General features: G+C 43.3%; 1 protein-coding gene across 1 annotated transcript in view; it reads right to left on the bottom strand.

Annotated features, from left to right (window-relative positions):
* Nucleotides 1-12,970, bottom strand: part of DHCR24 (24-dehydrocholesterol reductase) — a 29,096-nt gene extending 16,126 nt beyond the window's left edge. Inside the window, exons 1-4 of the mRNA XM_081057995.1 lie at nucleotides 12,342-12,970; nucleotides 8,556-8,711; nucleotides 2,301-2,406; nucleotides 1,470-1,588 (exon numbers count right to left, since the gene is read on the bottom strand). Of these exons, the coding sequence (XP_080914121.1) occupies nucleotides 1,470-1,588; nucleotides 2,301-2,406; nucleotides 8,556-8,711; nucleotides 12,342-12,767 (807 nt within the window). The 5' untranslated portion in view covers nucleotides 12,768-12,970. The remainder of the gene's footprint in view (nucleotides 1-1,469; nucleotides 1,589-2,300; nucleotides 2,407-8,555; nucleotides 8,712-12,341) is intronic.
* Between the last annotated feature and the right edge of the window lie 12,640 nt (nucleotides 12,971-25,610).

Genomic DNA, 25,610 nt, shown 5'->3' with positions numbered 1-25,610 from the left:
TGTGGGATTGTACCCCCTCCCCCATAACCCAGGGAGAGCAATAACACTTTCACCTGAACAGGTGAGGAAAGTGAGGCACCAAGAGGTAACAGGCTCATCCAAGGCTCCCCACAGACAGCGTGGTGATGCCAGAACTCAGGCTAGATGGCCTAACTCCTGAGCCAGCGTCTGCCTGTAACACTTATCTGGTTCCCCACATCTGCTTCTAAATTCATCATTTTTGTGTTTTGGCATTTGTCTGGGAGACAGACGACTGACTTTTCATCTGGCCATTCTAACTCAGATTCTCGGATTCTAATAGAGCACCTTTTGGAAAAGTCCAGCCTTGTATGGTCTTCACCTAGAGGACAGCTATGTGGTGTCTGTTCATGCTGAATGCCATTGGTGTGGGCATGGTGGGCGCAGTGGACAGGGGGATGGAGCCAGGAAGCTCTGCAGTGGACCAGTAGAAGCCTCTGGAACAGCCCAAGTAGGCCAACTGACCCCCATCCGGGCCACCCCCCGATCACACAGTCAGATCAGCAGTAATAACCATCTTTTGCGTGCCCAGCTCTATGCTAGGAGCTTCCCTTATGGTGTCTACTTTCTCCTCCTGACATCACATTTGTCAGATAGCAAACTTGGCCTCAGAGAAGGGAAGGAATTCATGAATGTTTGTCTCCTCTCTCGGCTGGTAATAAATAGGTACAAGGCAGGGCCCAGTCCGTTTAGGGAAAAGTGCTGAACTAGTGTGAAAGGGGTCTCTCTTGCCCAAGACCAGAGCTCCCAAGCCGGGAGTCCTGCCCTGCACTCTTCTGTGAGGCCAACAACTCCGGTAACTCACTGAAACATTTGCTTCTGAAGGCTTGCACTCTCCCTCCCATCCCAGGGGCCCCTCAGATATGCTTGGAGAGATCAAATGTATTTAAAGTTTCAATCCTGCCCCACTCCTTAGGGTAAATGCCTTAAATGTTTGTGTCCCACTTTGGGCAGTAGAATTTTTTTTTTTTCCTGCAAAACAGCCCCTCTGATCGCTTTCAGTTACCCCTCACACCGTGTGACATAAAGCTTTGATATTGAGACCTGACTGCCCCCAGACAAGCAGAACAGTGTGATGGAAAGCTAAGGACATTGACCTGGAAGTCTGAAAACCTGGATCTGAATCCCAGCTAAGCAGGATGTACTAGCTATCTGACCTTGGTCAAGTTGATTAACCTCTCTGTGCTTTAGTTTCCTGTCTATAAAATGTGGCTAATAATAGTACCTACCTCATAAAGCGGTTGAAGGATTAAAAGCCTTAATATATATTAAGCGTTTATAACAGTGTCTGAGCACATAAAGGGGCTATATACATCTTTATTATTATGAATACAGACCCAGACTGAGTAAGTGTATTTAAAATGGAGCACCCCAAAGGGAGCCACCTCCCTAGTGCCAGGGTCCTTGATGCCCAGGGCAGGCTGGCGGGGACACCCCATCTCTTAACTCACCGGTGTGCACCGCACAAAGCTGCCGTCAGCCAGAACCAGCTCGTAGGCTGTGCAGATGTGTTGGAATAGACCATACTTGTGGGATGATGTCTCAATGCCCGTGCCCATGATCAGTCCCCCTGTAGAGACACACGTTAGCCAGGTGGAGCAGCAGGGTGTGGGGTTGGGGAGAATTAGGTAAAGGGCACATTGCCGGAGCAGGGAAGCTTATAGCACAAGGGTGGTATGACAGGGCTAGCACAAACGGGCTGTTCACTTAGGGGAGATTTCTCATCTCTGTGAATCTAATGAGCAGGAGAGAGAAGGAGGGGCTCAGATTGGAGGATAAGGGCTTGCTCAGAGGAGAGGGATGGATGGGAGACCCTGTCAAGGACACTTACAACCTTACTTCTGGCCAGACCCAACCTACAAACCTGTGTGCATTCATTTTAAGAGGGACATTAATGAAAAGGGGCGTCAGTTGGATGGCAGGAAGCCGTGTCCTATGGGAACAGTTAAAAGAACTGAAGGTGTTTCCTCTTTAAAAGAGAAAGCTTTGGGGACGATGAATCCTCTGGAAGGAAAGATTTACTCTATGTGCTCCGCAGGGCAAAACTGGAGCCATGGATACAAGTTCCAGGAAAGCAGATTCAAGCCAGAGATTGAACAGTGCTGATAATTTGAGCTGTTTAGAAATGGAATGACCTGCAGGGAGCACCCCGTCTTTGGAGCTGGGCGAACAGAGATGGGGGGGGGATTTCTGTCACAGATGGTACAGTGGCAACTCCTGCACTGGATAGAAGGTGGGCCAAGGTGCCTCAGCTATGATCCTAGGACTGTCTGAGTCCTTACCCACTGTAAGGTCATCGAGCTCGGGTAACACAGGCAGGGTCCAGCCAATGGAGTTCAGCAAGGCAGTCACCTGACCCATAGTCACCAAGGGCTCCACACGGACAATCTGTTAACACAAGGAGAGAGACCCTGAGTCACAAGGAGGCTGCCAGGCCTACTAGGGGCTTCTGTAAGTAGACGGTATCTTCCCAAATTTTCCAAAACAATCAACGCAGAGATTCCTACATGGCCCGTATAGCCTCTTTCTAGAACGTTACACTTCATTATAATGAATGAAGTTTCTGGCTCTGGGTTTGCTACTGTCTAATCTTGTCTTTTCAAATATCTTTACACTTAATACTGAGTTTATTTTTCTTCTAGATTATAGAAAAAATACTCCCTTATTTGGAAGAAACAACACATATAAAGAAAACAAAAATCATCCATCCAGTTCTTCAGAGTTATCAATATTAACACTGGAATGTATTTATTTTTAGTCTTTTTCTATGTATGTCTATATTGCTATTTTGTATGTTTTAATACAATGCACACACACACACACACATACACACGAACACATGCTTTTATGTCTTGCTTTTAAATTTTTTTTTTCTTTTTTATTAAATTTATTGGGGTGACAATTGTTAGTAAATTTACATAGATTTCAGGTGTACAATTCTGTATTACATCGTCTATAAATCCCATTGTGTGTTCACCACCCAGAGTCAGTTCTCCTTCCATCACCATATATTTGATCCCCTTTACCCTCATCACCCACCCCCCTTGCTTTTAAAATTTAACACGATACCATGACCATTATCCTGTTATTAAATATTCTTGGAAAACATGATTTTTAATGGATACATTAATATGCCATAATGTGGACTTCTGCTTCCAGCCAGGATAGAGCAACAGGGATCAGATTACCCTGCTGCCTGAAAACAAAAAGCAGAGAAAAATATATAAAATAAGAGTTTTCAACATAGTGCACATCAAGCGATGAAGTTAATGATCGCTGAGACAGGGGCGCTCTGCAAATGCCCCAGCTAACTGCCCAGTTAGGCAGTGCAGGAAAGGGGAACCCAGCGGGGGCCAGTGGACTCTGAGTTGAGAATCCCAGAAGGCTGAGGTAAATAGAATTTGCAGGGCAGAGTCGGAGAGGAAATTGTATAGAGAGAAAGCCCTGAAGAACCGAAAAGGGTGCCCATTGAGTATTCAGCTGAGTACTGATCAGTGTATACACATGAGGAAATTACCTGAGGCTGAGGCCAGGGAAAGAGCCATGAGAAACAGTGCAGGGGCTCACACAGGGCAGGGAACAGTATCTGTTCCCATGAGCCAGACTGGAAAACCTCATGCTTCACAGGGCATTGGGTAAAGTACATAGAATGGTCTTGCCTCACAATGGGGAATAACTACCCCTAGATTAAATGCTGCTCTAGCCCCACCTGAAAAATCAAGAACAGGATCAAACTGTTTCCCAGTAACTCAGCCATACCCCAGAACAATGCTCAAGAATATTTATAAGAATACAAAAATATCCAGAACCCAACAAGGTAAAATTCACAACGTCTAAAATCCAATCAAAGTTTACTAGGTATGCAAAGAGGCAGACAAATTCAACCCACAATGAGGAGAAAAATTAATCTGTTTTAATAAAACAGACCCATATTTGACAGATATTAAAATTAGCAAACAAGAGCATTAACATAGTTATTATCGCTGTATTCCTTATGTTCAAAAAGTTAAGTAGAGACATTAAAAAGATTTACGATCAAACTTCTAGAAATAAAAACCACAATGTCTGAGATGAAAAATACACTGGTTGGGATGATGGCACATTAGACATTGCGGAAGAAAAGAGTATTAAATTTAATCCACAGCAATAGAACCTATCCACATGAAACACACAGGGAAAAAAAATTAAAATCAACAGCGTATCAGTGACCTGAGCTGTGAAACAACTTCAAGTGGCCTAATATATGTGTGATGGCAGTTCTCAAAGAGAGTAGCAGACAGAAAAAAATATTTGAAGATACGAAGATCCCCAAATTCCCAAATTTGATGAAATTTATAATGAATCCCAAACACAAGAATTATGAAAAAAATTATACCAAGGCACGTCACAGTAAAATTTCTCAGAACTAGTGATAAAGAGAAAATCTTAAAAACAGCCAGAGGAAAAAAGACATGTTACATACAGAGGAACAAAGATAAAGGATAAGAGATTTCTTGTTGGAAACAATGCAAGCAAGATGACAGTGAGGCATCTTTAAAGTGCTGAAAGAAAAAATTGTCAATCTGGAATTCCATACCCAGTGAAAATATCTGTCAAAAATGAAGGCAATTTCACATCCATTAGGATGGCTACTGTCAAACAAACAAACCCAGAAAATAACAAGTGTTGGTGAAGATGTAGAGAAACTGAAATCCTTGCACACTGTTGGTGGGAAAGTAAAATGATACAGCTAACTGTGGAAAACAGTATAGCGGTTCCTCAAAAATATTAAACACAGTATTACCATATGACCCAGCAATTCCACTTCTAGGTACATACCCTGAAGAACTGAAAGCAGGGTCTTGAAAAGGTATTTGTCCACTCATGCTCACAGCACTATTATTCACAATAGCTAAAACATGGAAGCAACCAACTGTCCATTGATAGAATAGATATACAAGTAAATATTGAATATACATAAAATGGAGTATTTTTCAGCTTTAAAAATAATTGAAATTCTGCAATATGCGACACCCTGGATGAACCTTGAGGACATTACGATAAGTGGAATAAACCAGTCACAAAACAACAAATACTGTATGATTCCAATTACATGAGATACTTAGAGTAGTCAAAATCATAGAGACAAAAAGTAGAATGGTGGTGGCCAGGGCCTAGGGGGAAGAGGGACTGTGGAGTTATTGCTTAAAAGTACAGAGTTGCAGTTTTGCAAGACGAAAAGAGTTATAAGGATTGATGGCTGGTGATGGTTACATAATTTTATGAATATACTTAATACCACTGAACTGTACACTTAACTGTACACTTATGATTGTAAATTTTATGTTACGTATATTTTACCACAATAAAAACTGGAAAAGAAATGAAGGCAAAATAAATGTTTTCAGACATACAACGGCTGAAAGATTCATCGCCAACAAAGTTAGAATACAAGAATGTTAAAGGAGGTTCTTCAGGCAAAAGGAAAATTAAACCAGATGAAAATACAAATCTACACAATGAAATGAAGAACTGGCAACTATATATGGGTAAGTACATAAGATTTTTTTCTTATTTAAATTTCTTTAAAAGATAACTGACTATTAAAAAGTAATGTAGTGAGGGCTTTATGACATAAGTAACAGTGTGACTACAATAGCACAGAGGTCAGGAGGAAAAAAATGGAAGTATGTTATTATAATATCCTTATACTACACATAAAATAGGATATCATTTGAAGTTAGACTCTGATAAGTGTATACTATAAATCCTAAAACAACTGCTAAAATAACAAAACAGGGTTATACTTAACAATCATAAAATAGAATCATAAAAATTATTCAGTAAATTCAAAAGAAGATAGGGGAAAAAAGAAAGAAAAAGAGAACAAAGAACAAATGGGAAAAATAGAAAACAAAGACTAAGGTGACAGAGTTGAGCCAAACCTTACCAATAATAACATCAAATGTAAATGGTCTCAATTAAAAGGCAGAGATTGTCAGATTGGATAAAAAAGCAAGATATAACTATATGCTGCCTACAAGAAACACACTTGGACTACAAAAAAAAAAAAAGATTAAAAGTGAAAGGATGGAAAGACATATCATGCTACCACAAGTCAAAAAAAAAAAGCTAGAATGGCTTTAGTATATCATAAAAAATAGATTTCAGAACAAAGAATATAACTAGGAATAAAACAGGTCATTTCATAATTATAAAGGATCAATTAATCAAGGGGACATAAAATTCTTAAACATTTATACACCTAATAACAGAGTTTCAAAATACATGAAGGAAAAACTGATAGACCTGCAAGAGATATAGACATATCCAGTCATAGGCACAGATTTCAATGATTGATAGACTAAGTAGAGAGAAAATTTGGAAGGATACAGAAGACTTGAATAACACCATCAACCAACTTGACCAAATTGACGTTTACAGGGCACACTACCCCAAAATGGCAGAATACACATTTAAAAAAATGCACATGGAACATTTACCAAGATAGACCCTATTCTGGGTCACAATGTAAATCTCAATAAACTGAAAAATATTCTGGTCATACAAAACATATTTTCTGACAACAATTGGGTTAAATTACAAATCAGTAACAAAGATCTCTGGAAAATTCCCAAATATTTGGAGACAGAATAAGATACTCTAAATAACTCATGGGTCAAAGCAGATGTCGAAAAGGAAACCAGAAAGTATTTTGAACTGGATGAAAATGAAAAGATAACCTATCAAGGTTTGTGGGATGGCTCAAGGGGGAAAATTTATAGCACTAAACCTCTATGTAAAATGCTACAACCATGTTGGAAGACAATTTGTCAGTTTCTTAGAAAGTTAACCATACACCTATCATATGATCCAGTCATTCCTCTCCTGGGTATTTACCCAAGAGGCAGGAAAGCATATGTCCATACAAAGCGTGTTCCTAAAAGTTCTGAGCCATTTTATTTGTGATAGCCCAAAGCTGGAAATAATCTAAATATTAATCAATAAATGAAGGGATAAACAAACTGCAATACAATCATACAATGGACTACTACTCAGCAATAACACAGAATGTACTTCTGATACATACTTCAACATGGACGAATCTCAAAATAATTGTGCTGAGTGAAAGAAGCCAGACAAAACAAGAGTACATAATGCATGATTCCATTTATATAAAACTCTAACTACAAACTAACTTATAGTGACAAAAAGCAGGTCATTATTTGCCTAGAGATGTGGGGTAGGAGTCAGAGAGGGCTCTGAGGAAGGGATTACCAAGGGGCAGCAGGAAAGTTTTGGTGATCAGTATGCTGATTGTCTTGACAGTAGTAATGATTTTATAGGTGCATGAAGGTGTCAAAATTTATTATCAAATTGTACACTGTATGTGCAGATTCTCATACATCAATCACATTTCATAAAGCTATTTAGTGGTGAAAAGAAGCCTTACAACAAAATGCCACCATGCGGATACCATATCTAATAACTCCCTACTATTGAATATTGTGTTGTTGTGGATTATAAATACAGCTGTGATTTAGGAAGAAAGGAAGGAAGAAAGGAAGGAAGGGAGGAAGGGAGGATGGGAGGATGGAAGGAAGGGAGGGAGGGAATCATACAATTTCTCTCTGTGTTGTTTTGGTTTAATCTTGTTTCCTGTTTCCTGAAGCTAGGTTTTAAGAACCAGAATTATTATTAGGCCAAAGAGTATACTCATGTCTACAGCTATTAACGAGTGGGTCCCCAGGAAGGTTGGAACAAGGCTCACCTTTCCAGCCACCTGCACATCCCACTGTCTACCCACACATTTCCTTATCGAGAAGGGGTAAATAGATTCCCTTTTGTGTCTCCCTTTTTTTCAAGCATGAACGATCACTTCAAGCATTTTATTCATAGCCTATTATTTGAAATCTGCATTATAACATCTTATATAGGGAAAAAGCTTCTTCCTAAAAGATAACTATTAATAATCAAACCAGCTCTAATATGACTCACCATTCAAGGTCTTATTTTGCATTAAACAAGTTAATTTTTAAAGCTGTAAAGCACTGTATGAAAAAGAGAAAACTGGGTATATTCTCAAAATTTAATACAGGGCTTCCCAACCAGAAGTCTGCTGGACAGGTACTGGAGAAGGGTGTGATGTTCATGCTTAAATGTAAACAAAATGAGAAACCAGATAAAGCAAGCCAATCAAATTGGCTTTATTTTGTGCTCCCTTCTACTTGTCTGCAAGTGTTTCTCAGAGATCCGGAAGCCTTGTGTGTCATTTTTGCCCATGATATGCCCATCCCTCTTTCTGTGGAATTGCAGATAATCAAAGAATCCCCTTGAACTCTCAGTCTACCCACCTGTGAGGTGGGGCTATGACCAATCTCTTCCAAAAGTGTGAGGCTCTAGAGGATGGCAGTGGTGGGCAGAGCCTTCTGTAATGACCAGTGGTCTCGGACCTGTCTACCCTGGAATGCCCTTGGCTGAAATTATTTCCCTGTGAGTCACTTGCACCAGGGGCATTGCTCCACCGACTCACATTCTGTGAACCATGCCATGCTCACCTGTTTCTTGGTGTCCACCTCCAGAATGTCCATCATGTTGATCATGATATTTTTGTGTGTCTTCTTGTACTTCCCAACGCGGAGTGAGACGGTGAGCCAGCCGGGGCGCCCTGTGCACATGAAGGTCTTGCTGCCCTGTTCCTTCCATTCTCGCACCTGCAACCATAGAACAGAGGCTGAGCTAGCCCTCCCCAGGATCCCCAGAGCAGCTGGAAGCCTTGCTTTCTGGAGAGAGAGCTGGGAAGGAGGCCTTCACTTTCAGCCAACATTTACAGAGCCCTTGCTTTCTTCCAGGCCCACTGTCTCTACCCTCTGGAACCTCCCAGGCTAGTGAGGCCAACAGAAAAGACAGGTGTTGCCACATCACAAAGAAGAATGAAGAGCTAGAATACTGAGTCATCGAGTTTTGAAAACATGAACTCTAACTGGGAAGTTCAGGAAAGGTTTTGTAATGGTAATAACAGCAACCATACAAATGATAATCATTTACTAGGTGCCCCCCCCCAACTGTGCCAGGCGCCTGTTGTACACCACCTCATTTAATTCTCACAACAACCCCACGAGGTTGGGATGATCCCCTTTTGCAGATGAGAAAACTGGAAGGCAAAATAACTTGCCCAGGTCATACAACCAGTGAAGGGTAGAGCCCAGATTCATAGCCAGAACTATCTGACTTTTAGAAGAACAGATGGGCTTGTATTAACAGTCAACAGTGTAGGGCCAGCCCGGTGGCTCAGGCGGTTGGAGCTCCATTCTTCTAACTCCGAAGGCTGCTGGTATGATTCCCACATGGGCCAGTGGGCTCTCAACCACAAGGTTGCCGGTTCAATTCCTCGACTGCCTCAAGGATGGTGGGCTGTGCCCCCTGCAACTATCAAGGGCAACTGGACCTGGAGCTGAGCTGCGCCCTCCACAACTAAGACTGAAAGGACAACAACTTGAAGCTGAACGGCACCCTCCACAACTAAGATTGAAAGGACAATAACTTGACTTGGAAAAAAGTCCTGGAAGTACACACTGTTCCCCAATAAAGTCCTGTATCTCTCTTCCCCACAAAAAAAGAATAAGCTCTTAGTTTCATTGGTCTTTAAAAAAAAAAAGTTTATATTTAGAAAAACACAAAACAGTCAACAGAGTAATAGCTAACGCGCACCGAGGCCTGTTATGTGCCAAGCCCCGTTCTCAATATTTGCACATGTTAAGTCATGTATCACTTGGAGAGGCAGAGAAAGACCACCAAGCTAATGAAGGAAGAGCTTTTGAAAAACCTCTATGATAAGTGACCAGAGCACAAAACACAGAGAACAAAAAGCCCAGGAGACAACAGGCCATCAGTAACATGGAAGGAAGTGTTCCCTTCCTGCTGAAATGGACAAGGGCAGGGAGGTGGCTGTCTGTCACTATGACTTGTGACCATCCATTCCCTCTTCATCTGCTTCTAACACTCCCAACTTCCTTTGGTTCAAGTGATGCTGATTCTCCCCGTACCCCAGGAGGTGGGCACATGACTGAGGTCTGACTCCATCCTCTTGGCCATAGTGACTGATTCAGGGATGGGCCTATGATCCAAGTCAAGCCAAAAAGACCGTTCGTGGAGAGGCACTTGCTGTAGGGGGCTGCTAAGCTGACTGGATATAAGCCAGAAACTGCTGGGGAGTAGTGCGTGGTGCAGGGAGACAGTCTGAGAGTGAAGTCAACCCAGAGGAAAGTACAGCTAAGAGATGGCAGATGGACGGAAAGATGGAGATGGAAGATCCTAGATCCAGTCATGCCTGACCCAGTTTTACTCTGGGACTTTTCAGGACCTGGGTCAATAAAGTCCCCCCCCTTTTTTGTCAACAGTCTGAGCTGAGTTTCTATCATTTGCAACCAAGAATCCTGGAGGAGTTTGCATTGAAGCTATTCAAGCAAACAGCTCAACGCAGGGAAGAACTTTCCTGTAATCGGAGGCCAGGGTGCCACGGGAAGTAGAGGTGTCCGATGGTGGGGAGTTATTGAGGAATGGATTCCTGTGAGTAGAGGTGAAGACACGAGATGTGGGATTCCATGACCAAGCAGGCCTTAACCCTGCATGACTCTGCAGTCCCAGTATGTAATATAAGCCCAGAGGTGGGGGGAATGGATTGGGGTACTGCATTCAAGCTGGAGGGTGGGCCACACAACATGAAATGAATGGGGAAGCCATAAAGCCTGAAATAAGGGTTGGATTGGATCCAACCAAGATTTTGGACAAGGAAGCAATGCTGTGGAAAGTAGTCTCTGTGACTGCATGTAGGCCAAAGAGAGGTGGGGAGGGCCCAAGAATGGGGAACTACTCTGGTAGCTAATTACAACATGCCAGGTGTGAGGCAAAAGAACCAGACCTACAGGATGGAATGGGATGGGATGGGAAAGGAAAAATGTCAGAGTTCAGGCTCTGAAATCAGCGGACTTGGGTTCCGGCCCCATCATGTTGAGTACTGATTTATACTTTGAACTTCAACTTTTCCCATCTGTAGAATAGGTACAAGACCTACCAGGGTTGCTGTAAGGATTAGAAATAATGGACATCAGTGGTACAGGGTGTGCACGGTGAGCCCTTTGGTTGAGTTTAGGTAAACAAGTGCTCACTGGACTGCTCTGGGGCAGAGGTGAGTCGGACACCAGTTCCTGCCCTCCAGTAGCTCACATTCTGTTGGAGGAGACAAGCAGGTAAATGGAGAATCTGAATGCATGAAAAGAGCTACGAAAGAGGGTGCAGTTGGGGAGGAAGGGTAGGAAGGGTTCTGGAGCTGTGACTGGGACCAGCAAAACCCAGGGCAGCCCAAGCAAAGCCCTTCCAGATGCTGCATTCCCCCCCCCTCCAGCGTCTCCCCCCTCATGGGGATCCTCAGTATCCATCTTCATGCTCTTGCTTGCACCGCTTAATACAGTACAAACAGAACATGGGGACTGCTACATCTGCGGGGAGAGGGGCAGCAAGAAACAGAAGCTCTTTGCAACCTGATTCCAGTTGAGAGACGAACACAAGGAGGGGCAGAGGGAGCCAAAAACCTGCAGAGGCTCGATGCCCATGCAGCCCTCCGGGGGAGAAGGCAGCAGCAAGGCAGGCTCTGTGGGCACTGACACAGGGGAGGAGGGACAGAGTTACCGGGAGGTAGAAGCATGCGTTGTCCAGGAGTGAGTGCCTGGCCCCCACTGCAGTAATACCATTGCTATTATTACCTCCTCACCCCGGCTATGCACCACCTTGTCACTTCGGTCCCTTATCCCAAGGGTGTCAAAAGCTCCTTGCTGCTACATAGTAAACTCCAAACTCAAGGCTTCTCCCCAACCTAGCTCCAAACTCACTTTTCAACTTTCTCCCCTTCTCTACCGTCGCTCACAACGGGCCCTCCACCCGATACCCCTTCCCCCAATCATTTCCCCTACTTTCCAGTCTCTAGTGCCAGCTCCACCTCCCGGAAGCCCTCCCTCCTCTGAAATCGCTGGGGCCTAATAACAACTACCTGTGCACTGCCCATCTCCCCCTATCAGGATTCTTTCTATCCCTCCGGGTACCCGAGCACCCCATAAACAGCGGAGCAATGTTCTGTTCCCTCCATGCCTTTGCTTACTCCGTTCCCTTCCCGGGAAGCCCCAACCATCACCTTTTTATTGAGTTCAAATCCCCCTCAAAGCCCCCTCGTCCTCGCCGTCTGGGTTCCCCCTACAGCCAGCACCACCCCGCGCCTCGCGCCCCGCTGGGCTCGCACAAGGCCCTGTCCCGCGAGCCCGGGGCTCGGGCGCCCGCGCGGGGACGCTCACCTGCTTCTGGATGTCCCGCACGCGCTGCTCGTGCAGGCGCGGCGCGCTGCTCAGCTTGAACACCACCCAGGCGCGCACGTAGTAGTAGATGTCGAAAATGAGCGACAGCGGCAGCAGAAACAGGCACACGAACACCCAGCGCTGGTGGATGAGCACGAACTCCAGCCCTTTCACGCGGATCCAGAGTAGGAAGAGCAGCGCGCACACGGCCAGCGACACCGCGGGATCCATGGTGAGGCCGGCGGCGCGCCGCGAGGGGGAGGGGATGCTAGCTCCCGTCCTCGGTCTCCGCCAGCCGCTCCGCGCCCGCCTGCGCCCGCCGCCCGCTTCTAGGGAGCTGGGGGTCGCCTCGCCGACTCGCGATTGGCTCGGGTCGCAAAGGTTCGGTGGGCCGAGACCTGGGTGGCGACCAATGGCGAGCCGCATCGGAGATCGGACCAGGAACCCGCTGCTTTTATTGGCTGCGGGTGTCAGGCCGCTCCACCCTCTTCTTGCCAAAGCGCGGGGAGGGGTGGACGGGTACCTGCGCGCTGGTGGGGTCCACTGGCGCTCCGCATCGTGGGGTCTGCGGCGGCGCGGGCGGCCAGACTCGTGCCTCGGATCCTGCGGGGCTGTGGGTCCCGCCCCTCCGCGTCAGCGGAGGGGCGCGGCTGCTCCCTCCTCCCCCCTCCTTAGATGGCGCCTCCGCGAGAGGCGCGTGGAGCGGTCAAGAATTGAGTTACCTCCCGAGGCGTGGGGCAGGGGCGCCCTGCAGTTGGGCGGAGATTCCTTGCCTGGCTATTGCCCTTTCCTCTCTCCCACTCTGCTGGGTGGGTGGGGGGCACTGGAGGGGAGAGAATGAAGGACGAACCTCTAGCTCTCGTAAACCCTCCAGCACCCACCCTGTGCCTGACAATGTTGCAGGCCCTGGGGTAGGGTGGTGAGCCAAGCAGATGGCTCTGCCCTCGTGGAGCAGCCAGCCACTCCAGAGGAACGGCGACTGTTACTGGCCAAAGCCTAAATCCGGTGTCATTTGCATTTCACTTCTTTTGAAATGTTAGGAAATGTAGGAGATTTTTATTTTACAAGCCAAATATAACCTACCAAACCCCGTTACTGGGGTTGCGTACGTATTCACTTTCCTGTTTCATTTTTGCTCCAATATGTACTCTTAGGATGTTCCCTGGGACCCACGCTCCTTTGTTTGAGTGCCTTTGCTCAAGCTGGCACCTCTGGAATGCCCTTTCCCATACCCCTTCATAGATTTAACATTACACATCCTTGAAGCCAGCCCAGGACCACTTCTAAAATTACATTTACGGCACTTCCTTACCCTTTCAGGTGCTCATAAAATAAAGTGCATATATGTCATAATTCCTTCGCGTTGTTTTATAATCGCTCCTCTGTGTCTCCCACCCTCGCAGACAGCTTTAGGCCAATCAATGTCTCCTTTGCTTTTGTATTTCCAGTTTCCAGCATAATGCTTAGTGCATAGTAGACCCTCCAGTGTTTGCTGACCAATCAGTGAATGAAGAATGTAGGCAGAGGCTCAAACATTCAATAATGATTAAAGTCCAAATAATGAGAGGCTGTTTAACAGTTGGGCTTGGTATGTGGCTAGTCCAAATTGCTACTTTTAGGGCAAAACACACATTGGATTTCAAAGACAGAGTGCAAAAAAGAATGCAAAATATCTAATAATTTTTATATGGTTTACATGTTGAAATGATAACATTTTGATATATTGGGTTAAATAAAACAGTATTAACATTGATTTCTCTTGCTTTATGTTTTTAAGGTAGCTACTAAAAAATTAAAAATTACAGATTTGTCTCACATATTTCTAGCAGCTTTGATTAAGAGGGGCATTTGAAGTGTAAAGAGGAGAGACACTGAAAAATGCCTTTCCCCTGGTTCTGTCTGAATTCAAACGTTGGAGCTGGTAGAGAGGGCTTTGCTTTGAAGCTTAACCATCATCAGCATTGTTGGGGAATGAGGTAATCTGGAAAGTAAAATTCAACCTAAAAATTAACATTGCACCAAAGTGTTGAGTGCCTTGTAGGACAAACAACAGAAATTACTGATAATCAGAATAGTTTTACAGTTGGGAAGAGGAGGAAGAAGCCCCAAGAAATAAATAAGACTGATTTTTAGGGGACAACTCTCCAAGAAAAAAAGTGAAAAAAATACTCAGGACAATTGTTTACCCAGCATGCATATTCTCATTCTGCCTCCCTGCCCACTCTACTGTATCTCTGATTCTTCTTTTCTCTCTCCATGAACTCTAACCCTTTGGATTGCTATTATCTGGGCAAGGAAAACAGTTACTGTGAGTTGGGTCAATTAATTTTATTTTTTTAAGTTAACGTATAGTTAAAGTACTTATCTTAATGTACAGATTATGAATGTTAGCACGTGTGAGTGTTCTTCTAACCAACAAAATGAGGATACAGAATAGTTCCAACTCCTCAAATAACTTCCTCCTGGACTCCTTTGTAGTCCTGTCCTTTCCTTTCCCCTACCCCCTGGCAACCACTGCTCTGTTCTCTGTACTATAGTTTTGTTTTTTCCAGAAGGTCACATGAATGAGATCAGGTAGTATGTAATCCTGGCCCCATCAATATTTTTTTAAGTAGTTTTTTTATTTTGGTGAAATACACATAACAATTACCATCGTAACTATTTTTCAGTGTGCAATTCAATGGTATTAAATAATTCACATTGTTGTGTAGCCATCACCACCACTCATTTCCATAATTCTTCTCATCTTGCAAAACTGAAACTCTACACTTTTAAACAATAGCTCCCTATCCCCCCTCCCTCTAGGCCCTGGCAACTACCATTCTACTTTCTGACTAGGATTTTGACTACTCTAAGTATCTCATATAAGTGGAATCATACAGTATTTGTCATTTTGTGACTGGCTTATCTCAGCATAATGTCCTCAAGGTTCATCCATGTTATAGTATATTGCAGAATTTCCTTCCTTTTTAAGGCCGAATAATATCCCACTGTATGTACCACATTTTACTTATCCATTCATCTATCAATAAACACTTGGGTTGCTTCCATTTTTTAGTGACTGTGAATAATGCTGTTATGAACATGGGTGTACAAATATCTTTTCAAGATCCTGTTTTTAATTCTTTTGGGTATTTACCCAGAAGTGGAATTGCTGGGTTTTGTGATAATTCTGTGTTTAACTTTTCTGAGAAACTACCATACTGTTTTCCACAGAGGCTGTCATTTTACATTCCCATCAACAGTGCACAAAGATTCCTATTTCTCCACATCTTTGCCAATACTTGTGGCTTTCTGGTTTTTTTGTTTGTTTGTTTTTGTTTTTTGTTTTTTAATAGTAGCCATCCTAATGGGTGTGATGTGGTATCTCACTGTAGTTTTGATTTACATTTTCCTAATTAGTGATGCTGAGCATCTTTTCATGTGATTTTTGGCCTGGATGTATCTTCTTTGGAGAAATGTCTATTGAAATCCTTTACCCATTTTTGAACCAGGTTGTTTGTTGTTGTTATTTTTTGTTGTTGTTGAGTTTTAGGAGTTCTCTTTATATTGTGGATATTAATCCCATATCAGATATATGGTTTGCAAATATTTTCTCCCATTCTGTGGGTTGTTGGGCCCATTAATTGTTGCCCAAGTCAAGGCAGCTCCCTTTGACAGGGAGTCTACCTATGAATGCTAATAAATACCCACTGTTAGTACATTATTTGCATGAAAACTCAGTCAGTTAGAATGCTTAGAAATAGGATGTTCTGGTTAACAAGTTCTCAGGTTAACTGGAAATTAAGCAAAATGTAGCAATTTTTTAAAAATGTGAGTCCCCGTTTCTTTCCTAAAGACTAAAGCCTAATGAACACAATTTTTTTTATTAAGGAGCTAAATAAACACCAGAATTCTAACAAAGAGCATTTTCTCAGATTTGTACAGTACATCTACTGAGATCATTGGTCTTTACAACTATGCTGAGGGATAGCAATGCAGAGAAATATTAATCCATGTTGTTTTTAATAAATGGGGGCATTGAGACACAGAGCTTAAGTGACTTGCCTGATCAGTGTCTTATTCTGGTAAATAGAGAAGTCAAGATATGGCTCCCGTCCTTTGGGTCTTTCCATCAGTTGAATCAGCTCCCTTGATTTTTTGGGTGAAACACTATTTCTAAGGGTTCAGTCCCATAGATATAGAGTGGAAGTTTTAGAATAGGGCTTGTGGAAGTGTGTATGGTCTGCAGACCAGCCACATCAGAATGCTGGCTAAAATGCGGAATCCTGGACTCCACCACATCCCATTGCATCTAAGTCTCCAGAGGTGAAGCCCAGGAGTGGGCTTTTTAAAAAGTCTCCAAGCTATGCTCATGCACACTAACATTTAGGAGATCTAACTGAATGCATATTGACTCTGAAAATTCTCTAAGAACATTTTCTTTGTTTTCTTTTTGTTGTTGTTGTTTTTGTTTGTTTGTTTAAAAACAGCCCTAATAAGAGGTTCTTTTCCCTTGCAAAGAGCAGCTTTCACCTAAAAAACTAGAAAACTATAATACGCTAACTTCCAGATAATCAAGATTTTATTACCTTATTACTTTGAATTTTTTAAGGACGTTAAACAGTTTTTGAAGTCTCCAAGACAAGACTTGAACTCGATTCTAGGGGAGTTGGCTTTCTTATGCAATTGGATGGAGTCATTCATTCATTCATTCATTCATTTACACAATCTAACCTGTGATGACTTGGCTGCATGTAAGTCAAAGAGCTGCAACAACAAGGGTGATGACTTTCTCATGTAGAAAGCAGTCTGGAGGTAGGTGGACCCAGAGTTGGTTAATTCATTGGCTCAATGACATCTTGACAGACACAGTGCTTCCTTTCTTCTGCCTACTCGGTGTTTCCTAGGTTAGCTTTCCTGAGCATGGCTGGAGTGGCCATGGTTCTTGATGCTCTATCAGGTGCAGCGACATACAGCAAAAGAAAGGGAATACATTTTGGATGGAAAGTACCTGTATCTGCAGCAGATTCATTCAATGATTATGGATATGCAGGAATTGTGCAAAGTACTGGGGTTATGGTAATGAACTAGGCACAGGCCTGGCCCTGACAGATCATTGTGGAGATCTAGACAAATCAATAAGTAATGATAAATCAACGTGTTAAGTACTCTGATAAGGAATTAGAGGGTACTACGGAAGCACATGATGGTGCACACACACACACACACACACACACAGTCCAGGAAGGCTTCTGAGAAGAATTGATGACTAAGCAGAGACACATTGATGACTATGTGATGGTCCTGGGATGAATAGGAGTTAGCCAGGTGAAACATTTGGGTTTAAAAGAACTTTCCAGCAGAGGAATGCCATGTGCGAAAGCCCAGAAGGATGTGGTATCTGGGCAACCGAAAGGAACTTACACTGTACAGTGTAGACAATGAGGAACAACTAGCAAATTTTAGAAGAGAAAGTGTGTTGTTCACTCCTACATTTTAACAATGGCTCTGGTTGCAGAAAGGAAAAAGAATCAGTGAGCAGAACTGAGGCCGGGTAGGAGGACATAACAAGAATGCAGGTGAGAAGTGATGAAATTACAAAACTAAGATAGTACTAGTAGAAGTGGAAAATACATGTAAAGTTTGAGAAATGTTAGAGAAGGTAGGGAAAAGCAGAAGAGGAGTCTGGGATGATTTCTGGGTATTTTGCTCGGATGACAAAGCAGATGGGGATATTTAGCAACAAGCTGGAGAATATAGGTTGGGTAGAATTGGAGAACAGATGAGTGCCTTGGACTGAATGCTAGTATCCCCCCAAATTCATATATTGAAACCCACGTTAACTTAAAAATCAAAAGGCCTTCCAAAGTGAGAGGCAACAAATGTTTATTTGAGATCAGTAAGAAGAACTATTTAGGATGTATAGATTCAGGCAGAAGCCCAAATAGTGTTCCAGGTAGTAGACAAAGGCGAGGGGTATTTATGAGAAGGGAAAGGGGAACAATTACATCACTAGAAGGAAAGCATTTCTATTGGTACAGATAACATACTATAGTGATATTAATTCTAAACAATGTTTTTAATTTTCAGTCCAGTAGTCTTCAGTCCAGTAGACATAATAACTGCTTTCTTGTTATCTTTGCAAACTGTTCTTTTGCAAGGCACAAGGTTGCTTAGGCCCAGTCCGAAGGTTATTTTACCCTGTTTTAACATTCCAAAGGTTTGAGGCATAAGACGTGCAAGGCAGTTCCTTTGGCATGGCAGCTTCAGCTCCATTTTGAAGTGGCTCCATTTATTATTATTTTTGATACTCTACCGCCCAATGTGATGGTATTAGGCCTTGGGGAGGTAATTGGGGTTAGATGAGGTCGTGAAGGTAGAGTCCCCATGGTGGGATTAGTGCCCTTATAAGAAGATAAAGGGACCAGAGCTCTTTTTTTCTGCCATGTGAGGATACAGTGAGAAGGCAACCACCTGTGAACCAAGAGGAGGGCCCTCACCAAGAACCCAACCATTTTGGCACCCTGATCTCAGACTTCCAGCCTCCTGAACTGCGAGAAATAAATATCTGTTGTTTAAGCCGCCCAGTCTATGATATTCCATCATGGTAGCCTGAACTGACTGAGACATGTGTCAGAGGTCATTGGGTCTGGTGCAAAGAAATGATAATGGGACATCATCAGGGGTGAGTAGCAGGCAAGCCATGAGAGTCCATTTCCTGTATCCTTTCCCTTTGGGGTACTGTTTTCTTTTTTCCAAGATGCTAATAAATCAATCTGAAACATAAGCCCTTACTAAAGCATGGCTGTTATAGAAGGAGCAATGTTTTTTAAAAAGAGATTAATAACAGCTATAAGTTATATTTTATGTAAAAATAGCTTTATTGCTTTTGTCAACATGGGCTATATTCTTCTAAACAATTCCAACTATGTAGGAAAGCAGAGAAGTAAAAAAAAATCAACTCAAAGCTCATCATCCAGAGATAACTAAGGTTCACATATTCATGACCGACCTTCTAGATATATCTCTAGGCCTACATATATAATTTTACAAAACAAGATCAAATCAACATGAGCTTGACCATTTGCTTTTTAAAAACTTTGCCACGTACTATGACATTTTAATAGTTTCTTTGTGTCCCAATATGTATGTTTGTGTGTATGTATATAACAGTGTGTGTGTGTGTGTGTGCGTGCATGCATGTGTGTAGCTTAATTTATTCAATCAGTCCACTATTGAAGGACATTTAAGTTGTTTCCAAGGTTTTATTTTGATGAGCAAAGTTCCAGTGAATTTTCATTATCATACATGTTTTTGAACTTCTAAAATTTTCTTAAATTTCCTTTTATATTTTACAACCTATGGCTAAATTTCTCTCCAGAAACATTACGCACAGGATGTAAGAATTTCCCCATGCCCTTACTGACATTATGATATCTCATGGTTGTTCAGATGGTAGGCATTTCAGACGCTGTAAATGGCTGCACCCTCAGGCCTGTAGTCTCTCTTCTAGCACACAGGGAAGAAGTTTGCCAAAAACCAGCCTACCACAAAGGAAATTCAGCCACCACTCTCCTTTTCCAGCCTGCTATGATGTCCAGTTCTCAGTGCTTTCTAGATAGGAAAGATTGAAGCAAATGTCTCAGGCTGACCAGTGCTGGCTTTTGAGAAGCAGGCAGTCCAGAAATCAGGGATATTGCCATTTCTATGCGTGGTCCTGTGGCAGCCCAGAGTGTTTTCACACTTTACTGTTAGGTTGGTGCAAAAGGAATCGCGGTCAAAAAGGTTAAAAATAATTGCAAAAACTGCAATTCCTTCTGCCCCAACCTAATATATCATTCCCAAGGACAGTTCTTGTAGTTCCTTTGTGGCTATGGCCTTCTTTGTGCTCAGGTCAGCCATAAACGTTTTGACTAAAGTTCTGGACTGCAACACTCATTCATTTAAAAACCAATTAATAAAGCATTGAGTATCTATTGAAGAGAGTGGTCATAAAGCTGCCATGCATAGCTTGTGCACCCTCTTATTTATTTGTTTTAATATTTTCAATCTCTGTGTGCCAAGTGCCCAGCACGTGGCCAGTGTCCCAAAGTCAACTGGTCCCTAGCTTGATTCTTGAATCAGAATAATTTCAGTTTCTTCTAACAAAGTCAGAACACCCCTTAAAAACAAAACTATTGGCAAATAAGTATTACATACAAACAATAACATTTATGTATCTTCATTTGTTTAGTGGTCAGACATCTGGCAGCTCACTATTAGAAACACCAGTAAAGCCAGGGAGAGTAGAGGTTAGCAGCACCAATTTCATTCTGATAGTTCTGGTTTGAAACCTGGCTCTTCCATATGCTAACCTTGGGCAAGTTACTTAACTGCTCTAGATAAATTCTGGCACTCGGAAAGTTCTCGGTGAATATCATCTGGCATCATCATTTCCCAACAGAAAGGGACAAATCTCCGTGATCATTTACTGAGCCTATGCCCTTATTCTTTGGCAGTGATAAACGGACCCCAAGTCACAGACTGTTACCACTGAAACCACTGATTTAATAAACTTGGTGGCTTGACATCCTGGGGGGTGATGGGTGCAGGAATAAGATGACACTCGGAGAAGGGACAGCTGATGGGGTGAGAGTGAATTGCAGAGGCAGCAGGATTGCTACACATAAACAGAAAAGCAGCTGGGGTTGTTTAATGAGGGAAAAAGTGTCCTATATAAATAGCCTCCCAGAGGGCATGGTTGTGGGTTTGACAGCTCTTCATAGTAATAGATGTGCATAATGATCACTTGAAGCATCAATAAAAGGTCAAATATGTTCTGAGTAAGCTGTCCATTCAGGCAAAAGGGTGTGTAATACCTCTTTAAAAGACACCTGAGCTTAACTTTTGATGGGATCTCTTAGAGAAATGTCGTGCAGGGTGTCATGTGGGGTCTCTGCTCCCGCTCCCCACATAAGAACACAGGATATGGTGAGGCCAAAGAGGAACACCCACAGAGCCATAGATAGGGGAGTCACACCACTATATTCTCGCTGGCAGCTGGGTTGGAGACGCAGGAAGCAGGAGCCACAGAATCCACAATCCACATCTGCCACACTCCGCAACCTGCCGTCCACTTGTCTCTGCCAACCCACCTCACTTGCTAGCTGCAATCCGCTCTTGCTATCTCAGCCACCATCTTCTTGCTAGCCCCCATTTGCTGCTAGCGTAGCCACGGCAGTTATGTTAGTGGCCAATGGCTCACTGGTTACAGCTGACGGCCAACTAGCCACAGCTGACGGCCATCCAATCACAGTTGATGGCCATTTACTACTTGAGTGAGCACCTTTCCATGTGAGGGCGAGAGCATGGAAACTGCACTCCTGGCTCTGTCCCCACAAAAAAACACTTAGTCTCAACACTTACATGCCTAGGAGCAGCGTGTTTTGGATTTAAGAGGTATACAGACCAAAAATATACACTTTTTTAAATTGAGGACTATTCCAGGCTTGTTATTTGCCATATAAAGAAACCAAGAAACAAACTAACAAAAGAACTACCATCTATTATCATTATCTTTCCTCGAAAGAAAGGAAATTTTAATGTCAGAAAAAGTCAGAAGATCACAGCCTCCGAATAAAGGACAGTCTTTCGAAATGAACACATTTAGCATTGTGAAACAGTTGATGCATTTCATAGCTTTTCTGACCTTGTTGTAATTTCTGGAAGCATTGGTTTGGACCAACCTAATAGGCTCGGAATTTAGAAAGTACTGCTCTTTAAAGCATTGGTTCTCGAAGTGTGGGACCCAGGCCAGCAGCATCACCAACACCTGGGAACTGGTTAAATTCTCAGGCTCCACCCCTGGGCCTAAGGAAGCAAAACTGCTGGAGGTGGGCCCAGCAATGTGTGTTTTAACAAGCCCTCATGTGATTTTGACACACTAAAGTCTGAGAGCCACTGTTGTACAGCATCCATTCTAGATGGATTGCACCCACCTTCTCTGGAAAACCTCCAGTGACAGGACCCCCCCCCCCAATTCGCAAAGAAGTCTGTTCCCATGTGAGTCACCTCAGGTGGTTAGAAACTCCTAGAATAACCTCCTTGGTCCCAGTTCCGCCCTCTCGAGCCACATAAAAGGAGTCCTGTCTGTCTAAGCCCCACTCGACAACACTGTACATTTGAAGGTGACTTTTGTAGCTCCCTTCTCCGGAGAGCACAGCCACTGCTTTCGCGGGCCCTCTTGGGGCTTGATCTGTAGTCTTCTTAGCCTGCTCACCCTCATCTGGATGCCCTTTTAGGATGATTATTAACGACGACCATTTATCGAACACTTGCTACTTTGTGCCGTGCTCTGTCTAGGGAAATTCCATTTTTCCCACTTTTAAGCTTCTCAACAACCCTGGGAAGTGGGGTCTGCTAACTCCATTTTCTAGAAAGAAAATAAGTTCAGGGAGGTCAGTAAATAACACGTGCAGTATCACTCAGTTTGTAAGTAGCTGAGCCAGGAGGCCATGCTCAGGTCGGTGGCACTCCAGGTCTCAGGTTATTTCCACTACACCACGCTTCCCTTAAATTTCCATCAAAATGTTGTTAATTTAGGAGAGGCTGAGCCAGGAAGAGATGGCCTTGAGGGATGAGATGTAGCATGGGGATAAGAGTGTGCACTCTGGAGTCAAACAAATCTAGCTTGAGTTCCGTTTTCTGCAATTACTACTTATATGACCGTGGGTATATTTCCTATTCTCTCTAAACCTCAATTTACTCATCTGTACAATAGGAATAATAATAACATCCATAAGGCTCTATGAGTAGTAATGAATTAGTGCTGATAAAGCACTTAGCAAAGTGCTTGGTACAGAGTGAGTGCAGTAAATATCTCTGTTATTACCGAGTAGGTGTACTCAGCAATTATATAATTACAATATAGATGGGTTGTATCCAGACACATGTGCATTATAGCAATGGAAACCATTGTCTCCTTTCCAGCTCCAGTGAAAACCTGCCTATTTCTGGCCCTGGATTATTCCAGCGACCTCCTCACTGATTCCCCGGCTCTAGTTTCTGACTTTTGCAAGCCAGCCTACATATGCTGAAAAGTAAATCTTCCTAAAGCCCAGCTCTGATTATGATGTCATCTCCCTGCTGAAACATCATCCTCAAATTAAGTCCAAGTTTCTCCTCCAGGCTTCCAAGGGTCTGTATATGCTATGTCCTTAAATTCCCCCACCCCCCTTATCCCATTATTGGATTCTGTCCTACAGGGATTCTGGTTCCAGCTGAACCGAGTTATGGGCTTTCCTTTATACACGAAGTTCCTCCTGCATTTTCTCTGTCCAAAATGGCCACCCATCTCCATCTAAGTCTCTGCCTGCCCCACAGCTCGCTGTCAAAATTTTTCTCAATGACCTAGCGCTACTTCTCTCATGAAACATTTCCGACAACTCCCAAACAGATGTGGGCAACTTCTTCCTTTGAACTCATTTGGGATTTTTCCCTGAAAATTATTATTTTTTAATTCATTTGGCCTTTATTTCTTGAATTATAATAGTGTTAGGCAAATAATTTGATTTTGCCACCAGGTAGATCTGGATTCAAATTCTGAGTCTTCCTCTAATTAATGTAGCATGTTCCTGAGATTAAATTTCCTTATTTGTAAATTGGGGATAACCTAATCTGCCCTCTCATATGGTGTCTATAATTACTAACGGAGACTGGGAAATGGAAGGCCCCTGTTCAGAGCCTGATTCCAGCATCCATTCCTTTCTCCCCTGCGTCCGTAACACGATTTATATCCCCTATTTGTTGAGAGCAAGGAGTTCGTTTTCATTGTGTGTGTTGTGCGGGAGACTCTGCTCGCTGCACCATGTGTCATGCAGGGTGTCAGGCGGGGTCTCAGCTCCTGCTCCCCACATAAGAACACAGGACACGGTGAGGCCAAAAAGGAACACCCACGAAGCCATAGATAGGGGAGTCATACCACTATATTCTTGCTGGCGACTGGGCTGGAGACACAGGAAGCAGGAGCCACACTGTTCGTAACTCTCACTGCACAGCTTGCAGGCTCAGCCACCGTCTTCTTGCTAGCCCCCATTTCCTGCTAGCGTAGCCACAGCAGTTATATTAGTGGCCAATGGCTCACTGGTTACAGCTGACGGCCAACTAGCCACAGCAAATGGCCATCCAATCACAGTTGATGGCCATTTACTACCCGAGCCAGCACCTTTCCATGTGAGGCCGAGAGCCTGGAAACTGCACAGTGTGGGTATCACTCAGAATGCTTAGAATCATTTTTCATGTACAGGTGCTCAATACACATATGTTGAAATGAAGTTTTCTGCTTCTTACTAGCTAAGTGATCTCAGTTCCTTAACCTCTCGGAGCATCTTGTCCTTAAGTTAGTGATAGCATAAATTAATCTGAATGTTCGTTCCAGCTAAGTCATTCCTTCATTTAGTCAACAAATATCTGTTGAGCATCTACCATGTGTTAGGCGGTCGGCTAGATGGTGCAGAGGCCATGGTGAATAAATCAGATGTTCTGTAGTTAGAACTCCGTTTCATAAAAACAAAAACTCAGCCAGCACTGGCCCCGGAGCAGTACTGTGCTGCAGATGCTGATGTTGGAGAGGAATGTGTGCAGGCAGCTTGGGAGTGCTGGAGCTCCCAGCCATAAAGTATTTTCTCATCACAGGTGGGAGCACCAATCGTTTCCCTTGGCTTGGTCTTCATAGGAGGCCGCATATTAGTTGAGGATGAAGTTTTTAAAATAGCTTTCTTGACATAGAACTCACATATCATAACATTCGTCTGTTTAAAGTACACAATTCAATGGTTTTTTAAATATATTTACAGAAGTGTGCAACCATCACCCTATCTAGTTGTAGCACATTTTTATCCCCCACAGAAACTGGCCTGTTTATCTTTCCAAAAGAGGCTTAACCCAAGTCAAGTCCCCTCTTTCTTCACCAGCATGGTGGAAATTGTAGGGTTGAGAAATCAGAGTGTGGAAATATATATTAATGAGATCATTAATAATCACTTGATAAATTGGCCTAAAACACATTATCAACCCCAGCGATCCCAGCTCAGCTGCCTACTCACACCCCAGCTAAATGAACCTTCTGTAAACACAGCTTAATCCTATCAGCTCTTGCTCAACCAGCTCCAGGGCTCCTTGCTGTCTGCACAAACGCAGGTTCCTTAAGCTGGCTGTCCAAAGATGACCTAAGAAGGGGCCTTGTCATCCTTCCTGTTTATCTCCCTCTCCTCTTATTGTTCTCCACCTTTGCCCTCAGTGCCCCTCTCT

Source organism: Rhinolophus hipposideros (genome assembly GCF_964194185.1).
Source record: "Rhinolophus hipposideros genome assembly, chromosome: 8".
Lineage (NCBI taxonomy): Eukaryota > Metazoa > Chordata > Mammalia > Chiroptera > Rhinolophidae > Rhinolophus > Rhinolophus hipposideros.
The sequence above is the reverse complement of the archived record's forward strand: the minus strand, read 5'-3'. Positions and strand labels throughout refer to the sequence as shown.